The sequence below is a fragment of the Etheostoma spectabile genome, chromosome 1, assembly GCF_008692095.1.
Source record: "Etheostoma spectabile isolate EspeVRDwgs_2016 chromosome 1, UIUC_Espe_1.0, whole genome shotgun sequence".
Classification (NCBI taxonomy): Eukaryota; Metazoa; Chordata; class Actinopteri; order Perciformes; family Percidae; genus Etheostoma; species Etheostoma spectabile.
In genome coordinates this window covers 22,024,070-22,035,673 of record NC_045733.1, presented here as the reverse complement: position 1 = coordinate 22,035,673, position 11,604 = coordinate 22,024,070, and the positions used below count along the sequence as shown (strand labels likewise).

At 44.3% G+C, this 11,604-nt stretch overlaps 1 protein-coding gene and 1 long non-coding RNA gene across 2 annotated transcripts in view; both read right to left on the bottom strand.

The window, feature by feature from the left end:
- Positions 1–2,234: 2,234 nt before the first annotated feature.
- Positions 2,235–7,823, bottom strand: LOC116689147 (uncharacterized). The gene is made up of 3 exons (XR_004331924.1): positions 7,756–7,823; positions 7,633–7,635; positions 2,235–7,542 (listed from the first exon to the last, which is right to left on the bottom strand). It is a non-coding gene; the product is annotated as an uncharacterized LOC116689147 (long non-coding RNA).
- Positions 7,824–8,552: 729 nt separating this feature from the next.
- mmp15b (matrix metallopeptidase 15b) overlaps positions 8,553–11,604 on the bottom strand; it is a 28,308-nt gene continuing 25,256 nt past the window's right edge. Inside the window, exons 8-10 of the mRNA XM_032515405.1 lie at positions 10,862–11,012; positions 9,796–9,914; positions 8,553–9,267 (exon numbers count right to left, since the gene is read on the bottom strand). Of these exons, the coding sequence (XP_032371296.1) occupies positions 8,750–9,267; positions 9,796–9,914; positions 10,862–11,012 (788 nt within the window). The 3' untranslated portion in view covers positions 8,553–8,749. The remainder of the gene's footprint in view (positions 9,268–9,795; positions 9,915–10,861; positions 11,013–11,604) is intronic.

The window sequence follows — 11,604 nt, the reverse complement described above, 5'->3', positions numbered from 1 at the left end:
GCACTTTGGTCAACTGTTGTTTTTAAATGAGCTGTAGAAATAACATTGACATTGACTCATATTTGACAGTTTGTGACTCGCTAGTCCTTTTCATAGGGACTCCTTCTTTGCCAGAAATTTCCTCTTAGTAGACGTGTTAGCATACAGCCCTCAGGATGCCCAACAGGTGCATTACTGTAAAAGTATTCTTAAACAGGTGGAGCAGCTTCACCACCTTTAGGCATTTGCAGCTGAGTCATTAGCTGTAGCTGCAAGTGATTAACTGTGTGTGTCTGTGTGTGCGTGTGCATTCCCTTCTTTTCCACCCAGAGTAAAAAGAGATGACTGCAAGTAATTATGGTCCTCCACAGGGTGTACCTGGTGCTAACTGTGGCAGATAGATTTAACAAGCAGTGAACCTGGCCAGACCCAGACCTGACTTCCACAGCAGGAGAGCATTAAAAGCATGTAAACACAGGGCAGGACAGGCCAAGGCACTCAGAGATCAGATATACACACAACATGCTCCGTTAAAGTTGTTTGTTTACTAAGTGCACCGAGGTATGTTAATGGTTTACAGCGCATCTAAAAGTAGGTCATTAGGAGACGGAAAGTTATGTAAGCATCCTCCTCCGGTGTGATAGCAGAGTCAGACACAAGCAAGTCCATAAAGTTGATATGGGACCAGCAAAAAACAGACAGTTCATCTAGAAAACGAGTCAAGTGTGACCCCATTCATACAGCTGATTTTGGGTGATTCCCATACACACCTTCAACTGTATACTAAGGTTTGCTAAAAACTACATTGCCCACTGTTTGAGGACATTGCTTAGCTTTGGGCATTTGGAGGCCTTTATTGACAGGACAGCTGAAGACATGACAGGGGAGAGAGAGAGAGAGAGGACATGCAGTAAAGGCCCGCAGGTCGGAGTTGAAGCCAGGCTCGCCGCCTCGAGGAGTAAACCTCTATAAAAATGAAATAAAAACAATTTAAAAAATGTTTAAGTATTTATGTATTTTTTTTTTTAAATCTTCAGTAGGAACCAATGGGCATGATTCTGCGCACCACCGACAGAGTAGGGAAGCTGCAAAATATGGAGAAATGGACTAATGGATAGTTGTTTTTTTGTATTTTTATGGGATCTGTTGACAATATGTACACTACCGGTCAAAAGTTTGGGGTCACTTACAAATTTCCATACCACTCCATTATAGACAGAATACCAGCTGATCTGAGTGGGGGGGGGCTGATCTTTAATGCAATATCTACGTTGCCCATTATCAGCAACCATTCATCCAATGTTCCAAAGGCTCATTCTGTTTATAATCTGATATCATTTTAAAAAACTAACTGAGAACACATTGCACACCCTTCTTGCAATTATGTCAGCACATAAAGTAATCTGAAAACTGCTGCCCTGGTTAAAAACAATGCAACTGATCTCAGCTGGGATTCTGGCTATAATGGAGTGCAATGGGAGTTTCTAAGTGACCCCAAAATTTTGACCAGTAGTGTATATCCCATGGTCATTTGAACGGACTCTGTAAGAATGTGTCAGACACACGGAAAGACACTGTCACCCCTTCAGACATGTCCCTAGCATGTCTCGTTTTCTTTATCTCATCCCAGTGATGAATGCCTTTTCATTCTATAAGCTCGCAGCCCTCAGAGGCTCCTCCATTAATTAATCCCGAGGACACGGATGAAGACAAAATAACTCATTTGGTGTCAATTACGCCTGCGACAGGATGTGAGAAGGTGTTGCTTTACTTTTGGTCTATGGTAACAACTTAGTCTAAGTCACAAAAACACCTCGTTAAAGGCAGCCGTCAGTTTCTGTCCTGTAATTTTGGTGTTTGGATCGAATCCATCACCCAAAATAAAAAAAAGGCCTGCGGTACCGTGAACAATGGATTTCCTCTCAGTGTGATGACACCATTGCTCTGTCAGTTTCTTCTAGACTCTACAAGCTGCTTCCTCCTTGCTCGTTTGGCTTCCTGGCAACCAGCCAGAGCCCTCTCTCCCCACCTCCCGTGCTTCATAAGACCGCCCCGCTGCCGGTCCCGTGTGAGACCGGAAGCAAGGCCCTACGGACAGTGACCTCACTGCAGGAAGAGAACGCAGGGTGTGTGTGGTGTGCTGTACATGTGTGTGTGTGTGTGTGTGTGTGTGTGTGTGCAGAATTGTAATTCTCTAATTCTCTCCAGATAGTTCAGACTGCACTAGTCGCTGCATAAAAAGCTCACAAAATAAATATTTTCAGAGCAATTTTTAATGTGTACATGTCCAGCATGGCTTGTTAACACACTCAACTAGAGGTGAACACACAACAACACAAATGTATAAAATCTTACATTTTCTACAGAAAAAAAAAAAACCCACTAACAACCAATCAACAAAAAAAAAAATAGCATTGGAATGTTATTAACAAAAGAATATCCTATCAAGTTTGGAGAGAGAAAGAAATGCACAAAAACAAATCAAAATAAGACAATTATCAAAGATAAACAATAACCTCAGGTGTTTTTTTATTGACTGCTGCTTTCTTTTTTTGGGTGTTTTTCGTATCCCAGTCACGGGTGGTTAGGGTTATTTTTCACAAAGTCACTGAACCGTTACTCAGGTAGTAATGAGAGAGAGGCGGGGGTGAGATGCCAAGTTCCACTATTGACGGTCAGTATAATAAATATCTGAATCCATCCGAATCTACTCTCTACTGTAGCTGCGGCTAGTGGATGAAAGCAGTTTTCCAATGTTTGAGTAGAGCACCATGGGAGCTGATCCGATGCCTTCATCCAGGCCACAGATGCTGAAAAGTCATTTGTCAGCCATCTTTTCCCGTCTCATCCCCCCTGTGTGCAGTTGAGTTCGCCGAGTGGTGCTAAAAGGAGTGGTTTCAGAGTGGATGGGGGTCAATGCAAGGTGAGATGCACTCTGGGGGGAAAAAGAGAGAAGCATGTGGACAACCCACAAACCTTTTGGGTTCCAGCCATCAAAAGCGACAAGGTTGACCCAAGTGGAACCGAAACAGAACACAGTCACAGTCACATTGGACAGATCTTTTTCTCTTCCTTTGTCCTGTTTATGAAGATATTTCTTGATCTGCTTTGCTACTTTGCACGGGGATGATGCAATGACTTTTTAAAGCTTGCCGTTATTAGGGAGTGCAGGCAAACAGTGACCGCAGGGAGCTGAAACACAAAAAGTGCACAGAGTGGAGAGCACAGACACGGCTGGGAGCACACGTGAATTCTGAGGGATTGTGGAGATTTTTAAACAGATGTTCATTAAAATAAAGGACAAAAAAAAGCCAAAAACCACAGGGCTGAACAAGGAACGCTTAACATGCAGTGTTTACAGAAACACATCCTGAGAGAGATGACAGCTCAGACGAGCTCAGCGGTGCCCTGACCTTACCTAAACGTTACGTCAAGGCGACGCACGCCAACAGGAGCAGGGCCGTGTTAACATCCCAGAACTCAGGTACAGGCCTTCCACATTGTCACATGCTGGTGGATCTAAAAACAGGCTGTGCTGTGTGAGGCTGGACCTTGGCCTGGACTAGTTTTATAAGGAGGGGGGAGGAGGAAAGTGAGGTTGGGGAAGACAATAATGTGTGTGTGTGTGTGTGTGTGTGTGTGTATTAGGGAGAGTGAAAATAGGGGGAGGAGAAAGAGAGTATGTGTTTCTGAGGGAGAGAGAGAGAGAGAAAGAGAGAGAAGGCCATTGTTGTTATTATGATCCCCTCGGGCTTAGGGGCAGGGCTGGGCTGAGTGTGTGTGTGTGTGTGTGTGGGGGGGGGGGGGGGGGGGGGGGGGGTGATAGAGAGAGTGTGGGAGATTTACAGTCAGGAAACCGGCCTTCGCTTATGGAGAGTAGAGCTGATTAACTAAACACCTCGACACACACACAACACACACACACACACACAAAACAGGCATCAATCAGCGCGGACAGCTTTCTTTCCTGGCGTTCCAATATTTTTCTCTTCTGCTTCCTGTCCTAAGACAACAAATCCCTGTCAGTGCCCCCCCCCCCACAGAGAATCTTTCAAGCTGCTCAATCATTTCAAGTAAAGAGAAAAAGTCAGGTCCACTGGACATTTTTTTTTCAACTTCTGAGTGGTTACTTAAGCTTTTGAAGTGGTTGACTCCCAGTGGGACTGCTGCGTGGAAGTCACGGAGGAGAAAAGGAGGGTCGACAAACAAGATCTCCGTACACAATGCTGTGTCGAGTGGCATGAGTCGACATTTTCTAAATCCTGTCCAGACACTAGGCTGTCTGAGCACTGATGTGCCCAGAGGACCAATGGAAGAACGGGAGAGAACAGAAGAGGTGGGGGGGTGCTTTTAACACTGATTAGCTACGTCCGCCAAAACCCCCACCCCCACCCCCAACCCTGATGGTGAGGAGGTGAGCGATGGACACAGGACACCGTTTCCTGGCAACAGCTATTGACCGGCCACAGATCAATCTCTAGACGTCTGGTGACGGCTTATTATGTTCTTCCTTTTCTTCCTCTCAGTGAAGTGTCCTGTTAACTCTACCCCTGTCTGCGGGGGTGTCTCACCTCCACCTGTCTGCACCTCGCAGAGGGGAAGTAACAGAACAGCTGTGTTGTGTATCGGTAACGTCTGTCAACAGACAGCCCGACAGGAAGAAGTATTAAGATCCTTCACTTCTCCTCATCGTCAGTTGTAGCACACTGATATATTGTTGGGTGGTTTAATTTATAATAAGACACTGTATTCTTTAAACTGCATGTGTTGTGTAAAGTAACTAGTAACTAAGCCGTCAGATGAATGTAGCCGAGTAACTAAAGTAACTAAAGCAGTCAGATGAATGTAGCGGAGTAACTAAAGTAACTAATAACTAAAGTAACTAGTAACTGAAGCCGTCAGATGAATGCAGTGGAGTAACTAAAGTAACTAGTAACTAAAGTAACTAGTAACTGAAGCCGTCAGATGAATGCAGTGGAGTAACTAAAGTAACTAGTAACTAAAGTAACTAGTAACTAAAGCCGTCAGATGAATGCAGTGGAGTAAAGAGTGCAATATTTCTCTCTGAAATGTAGCCGAGTAGAAGTAGAAAGTGGCATGAAAAGTTAAGACTCGAGAAAAGTACAATTACCTCAAATGTGTACTTGTATAGTACTTGAGTAAATGTACTTAGTTACAAGGGAAGCACTTACAGCAGGCATTGCTGAAAATGATCTGTCTTGTAGGCTAAAGTTTCCTGTGTTGTTGAGCTAGCAGGAGAGTTTGGGTAAGGAGCTACTGCCAGTGGGATAGAGCCATCAAAGGTCTCTCTCTCTCTCTCTCTCTCTTGCTACACCCTCCTTATTCCTGAGATCCAAGCTGGGCAAGTCAGGGGTCAGCCTCCCTCCCCCTTCCCTTGTCTCAGCAACAAGAAATTCAGTCTCTCTCTTCACCCCCCACCCCCACATCTGTAACATGAGCCGGCTGAGCTAAGCCCCCCCCCCCCGGTCAGGTTGGCAGCTTACTTCCAAATGCTACCTCAGATAAGCCTTCCTTCCATTCATATGAGAAGCTGCACTGTAAAGTCCTCCACTTCTACACTCTCTCTCATCTCCTCATCAGGCTGCTTTTTCTTTCTTTCTTCTTTTTTTAAAACTAGCGATGGTTAGAGAATTTCACATTTTCCATTGCCACTACACGTTTTAAATATCTTGAAAATGAGGGCTGCTTATTCCGCAGAAATATGGGTTAATGTCACAACCGGGATTGGAAATGTATTCACATGGGCCGAGGGAAATGATCTTCTCTTTGTTGAATAGTTTTACTCTTAATTAAACATTGTTTTTTCAAAACAGCCATTAGTTTCTATTCACTTCTGTACAATGTAAAAATCAGTAAACTCAAGCAAACTCTAAAAGAAAACTTGCCTTTCGTTGAGATGCATGATCCATCCAAGTGACTTATTTTAGCATTTTGATAGTTTGTGTGATTTTTCATTCCCTACAAAATAAATGGAAATCAATGGCTGCCAGGTACCGCAGGAACAATACATCAAATACTTTTGAAATACTGACATAATGAGTAGTTAAGATGGACTTTTTCTGTGCCCACACTCCCCTTCGTCCCATCTCTGATCTTGCGAGATGAAAGTGGAGTGGAGAGTGTTTCGGGAGTTTTAGGGGTTGCGGGGGTTAACAGCATTTGCACACACCTGCTGTTTTTTAATGAAGAGGATTAGTCTGTGTGCACATGAGCCTGCATGGACCGAGCCCACCCTGGTGCTTCCAGCTACATTATATTTCCAACAGATAGACCACAGGTCCTCTGTGAAGTTCCTCAAATTGTCCTTTTGAACAAAAACACTAGCAGAAAAAAGATCCATTAGAAGCCGCGTGGTGCATTTACTGCCCCCTGCGACTGCTGTTACATTTGTGGTGTTACATCCTGTTCCTATGTTAAAGGCCATGGCTTTGCTTTGTATTATGACACACACCACACACACACACACACACACACACACGCGGTGATGTGCAATGAATGCCCCTTCTCATGTGTTATTTCCCAGTGAGGTGACAATTTTAAATCAACCATTAGTCGGTCTCCTCTCTTGCAGAAAGACAATGTCTTGTTGTTGACAGAAAGGAAGCCACATAAATGAAAGTTAAGGGAAGAGAGCCCTGCCAAAGAGGTTTTTAAATGGTTTCAAAATAAGGAAAAGAGAAGCTAGACCTAATGTCCAACTATGTGAGCATGAGTTAAAGAAGGAAAACAAGGCATCTGTAGTCTGAATTTAAAGGATAATTACTATTTATTACAACTTGGGACAAGTTCTATCTATTATTATAACATTTCAATTGTCTTAAAGACACCCTGGCTCTGCCCATTTTTTCCTTCATCAACTATTTTTTGGGGGGGAGTTTTTGTTTATTTGAATGGAGGGTCTGAGGACAGAGGGTGTAGTTTGCTCTACATATTGATAGCTGTGTGCTAGAGGAAGGATCCAGCCTAGGCTGACGGTGTCATACTCAGATTCTAGTCAGAATAAGAGTCTGATATTGCTCTACTAGTCTGATTGTGGGGCACGTTTCATCCTAAAATGCCTCTGCACTCAACGGAATAGACCTACAACCAATCAGAGCTAGGGAGTATGTGACGAATGTTGAGAGACGCATAGTTGTCATCAGAACTCAACTGCTAGCTACCGCTGGTGTCAGCTGCGGTAGCTAATAGCCAATAGCCCCGGCAGTTTGGAAAACGCTAATGACGTTACAGCCCCCCCCCGGTCTGCTCGCGTACATCATTGTGTTGCTTTTGATCATCTGTCCATCATCATATGAAGCCCGCCCTGACAATGTGATTGGTCCTACCAGCTCTTATTCGAGCATAGTTGCTCCACAAGGGATCAAGTCCAGACCCAACTTCCTGACCTCAAATGTTGTGGGCGGGGCTAAGTTTGGCTTTTGACCTTGCTTGTTAGCATGGGCCCTTTTTGCTAGGCCTATGTTCATTTGATGTCAAACAGCTATAGGATTGGGCCTCTTGTTGCCCCGTGCGCGCTGATCTCTATCTGTAAGTGTCCTGAAACTTTGATTGACACTAACTTTGCAAAGTGAATAAGTCCAGCCCAACTCGACTCAATGTTGAGAGTCCGGGGTTATTACTATTGGCTTTGACCTGCTTTATGCATTGGTTTTAGACTAGACTATCTTCAGTCTGTATGTCAAAACAAAATTGGATTGCCATTCTTGTTGCCCCCGTGCCCGATTCTGTCTTATTGTAAAGGGTCACCTAAAATACTTGTGATGACACTCTAAAACTTTTGTAATTTACTTTTCCCTAATCTCACCACATTGACTTGTGATGAGCAAGGTATTTACTATGAAATCCTTTAAGAAGATGAGTTGAATAAATGAAACCCAAACCAAACCTGCGGGTGCAGTACCATCCAAAGTTGGACCAGAGATCAGGTTCAAACCCCGGCCCAAGTCTGTCAGAGTGGATTGGTGGTGGAGAGAGAATCATCGGCAGCAGGCCTCAAACTACCCCCCGACGTCAGGCTGCTCATGCAACCCTATCTGTGAACTCCCTGTTTTTCTAATATCCCCCCATGTGTGTACAGCTGGTTGGTCTAAGCAAAAGGGACACAGAGCAAGATGATAATATTCCATTGGGGAAAGGAACACAACTGAACCTTGTCGTCCGCCTACAACTCGCTTTCTCGTTTCTAACCCTTTGCATTTCTTTCCTTTTGTGGTCGTATTATAAGCAGATGTCAAGTCATCGGCGAGGACAAAGCCCCTACTGAGATTAGGGGAAGGAGGAAGGCGGTGCAGCGACGGGGGAGAGAATAGAACGCTCTTCTTGGTTTAGAAATAATAATAACAACAACATAAAGTCACACAAAATGAACCAAAACATGAAGAAAAAAAACAATGTGCAAACTTCTCTCATATAAATAGACTACAGTCAATGCATTGTAGAGCACCATGGGAGACAGGAGGAGGTTAGGGTGGTGGGTGTGTGAGTATGTATAAGTAAGACATAATCTATGCTTGCTTCTAGTGTGTGTGTGTGTGTGTGTGTGTGTGTGTGTGTGTGTGTGTGTGTGTGTGTGTGTGTGTGTGTGTGTGAGTATGATATTGGATCTACTACCACATGTACTAAATTGTGGGAGCCATTGAGCACAGAGACTGTAGACAGATGGACTGCTGGGAAGAGGCTTGGATTAGAGGAGGGCGGTGTCAAAGGTCCTACTTTGGGTTCATAGTTCAGTGTCCCTTAATGTCAGGGGTCAGACCCAGTCCTGTAGCGAGCGCTTGCAGTGCACCAGCAGCCGCGGCGCCCCTTTGCTCTGAAGCGTGTTGATGATGGCGTAGATCAGTCCCAGGATGCACAGCACCAGGACCAGCGGGATGGTCACCATCAGGATGTTCATGGTCCGCTCCTCGCTGTCGTCCACCTTCAGCACCACGTCCACCTCGTTGGTGTCTTCCTCGCGACCCTCGCGGTAGTCTTCGTCTTTGTCGCTGTCCGACCCTTTGCCCGTGCCTTTGTCCGTCCCGCCGCCGTCCGTCCCCTCGCGGCCTTTGCCCTTGTCGCCGTCGCGTCCGTCTGCGTCCGGGTTGAACGGCGGGCGGTTCACGTCTGGGTATTTGCGTCCGGAGTCTGTGTCCGTGTCTCTGTCTGGGTCCAGGTCCACGCTGCAGCCCATGAAGTCTTTCAGGATGGACTTAGGGTAGCCTGGCTCGCTCTTCATGCGGTGGTTGTCAAACTTCCAGTACTTGGAACCCTTGTAGAAGAAGGTGTAGGCTGGAGGACGCATGGAGAGCAGAAGGTGTCAGCCAGTATAAAGACATACAATGTGAAGGAATATTTTGGACATTTTCCTAACTCCTCAAGAGTTGCAAAAAAAAAAAAAAAAAAATGTCAATCTTGGTCTCAATCATCTCAACTCTGCAAGAAAGCAATGACATCATTTTGTATTTCTTAAAATATCAGACTATTTCTATAATAGCTTCAAAAATGTAGTCAAACTTGGTTAATATCCAAAATAATTTGTTGTATAAATGAAAAAAAAATGTCTACTGCTTGGAGATTGCATCACTCCTCTCTATTTTCCATCCAACCAAGCACGGCAAAGCAAAAAGCATTTCATGTGTAGACACAAATTCTCACACAGGGCCCCCTCTCCCCTCTCTCTCCGGATGATCGTAGGACCACACCCTGATTCCTTGTTTCAGGCATGTCTCTGTTGGCTCTAGCCCCTCCTTGCCATTTTTTTTAACACAAACACACACACACACGCCCACAAAAACCTCTCTCCTTGTCTCAGCCCACCTCCATCATCGCTGAGGAAGGCCCCCTTGGGAGAAGAGGGCACTGACGCTCCCCAGACGCTGATGGGCTTCGGGTAGCCTCGGTCAGCCGAGCGTGACTGCTCGTTGAAGCGCCAGTACCTGCAGACAGCGACGGAGAAGATGGTTATTACAGTTTAAAAACTGTCTAAACAAGAAAGCAGCAGACGTCTTACAAAGTAGAGTACACGCTGGGCCTCTATGGTGTGTGTATATAACAGTACGGTTTCCACAGAACATTCAAACATTCTACAAAGTCCGTCAGTCACACTTCTGCTTAGCGAGGGCTTACTGGATTCGCAGACCTAAAATGTAATTATTTTACTATGAGTGTTTTCATAAAGATGTTACCCTCGCACACACTTGTTGTTTCTGTTCTACAGCAGTGCAACGCCTTTTGGTATTGCTCACAGAACCCTCTGAAACTGTTCCTGTGATCTCAATTATTTCAGTCTTTAGATGGAAATAAAAACCAAAACCTCCAGATGGATAGACATGAACCCTTCACACTGTATAGACGTCATCTTGTGAACTTATTTCCTGCCTATATTTGTTGGCAACAATAATAATAAATGTGTACATTATTAAAAATACACATGAATGTTCTTTAAAGCTGAAATCAAAAATCTATTATAAAACCAATCCATGTGTAACCGCTGTGTTTAGGCATGGTGATGCTTTGAGCTAAATGCTAACTTTAACATGCTCACATTTATAATGACAACCTGCTGATGTCCTGCAGGTACAATGTCCATCCATCTTATTTGACCGTGTTAGCATGCTAACATAGTACAGCTGACACAAAGTATAGCTGAGGCTGATGGGAATATCAGGTCACGAACCAAAGCATTGCACAAAAAAATGTGAGAGCATTCGTGATGCATTTTCAATTTGTTTTGAGCAATAATAGTAATTGAGATCGAGCTGGGGCTGTCTAACCTTTCAGAGCTAATCAAACTATTGCGATTCTAATACATACACATACAGTATAATATACTGTAAACCATATTAGGTTTTGTGAGATGCTGACAGGTTGAAGGCTACGTTACCGGTCTCCTTGAAAGAAGTAAGTGAAGCCGGATGGCTCCCACCAGATGGCTGTGTCTATTCGGTCGTAGGGAATATCTTGACCATAATCAACCAGCTCCAACGGGTAGCCCTGTTCCAGGTTAGCCTCCCTGAAGAGCCAGAATCTGTTTCCTGAGGAGAGGAGAGGAGAGGAGAAGTGTAAACGGCCCGTATTTATATAGCACGTTTCTAGTCTTAACAACAACTCAGAGTGCTTTTACATAGTACAGGCACCATTCAGTATTCACACACATTCACACACTGTGGCTGAGGCTTTTTGCTTCCTGATCCCGATTCTGATACCGGAACTTGCATATCGGCCGATACAAGAACTGATCCCATACCATCGTGTCATATACAGTACGTTATTATGTTTTAACAGCTGTATTCTACTATCCCTTTATGGATGGGATATGATTTCTATCTCTGTTGTCGGTCTGGCTCAGGTTAAACTCTTTGTAAAAACATGAACAAACAATGAATGCTACAGAACTTTCTTTTATCATCCAGTCTGACAGTCAGTTATAACAGAAAAAGAACATTAATAAACTACTTTAACATAGGGCTTTATAATGTGGTATTGGGAAGGTGCATAAACTCCAGTACTTCTCGATACCGATGCTGGCGTTGTAGGCGGTATCGGAGGAACATCTGTATTAATAACCCTTATGGACTCTTGAAAATGTTAGCGCGCACAGTCATCCTGTATATGTTACGTTAACTT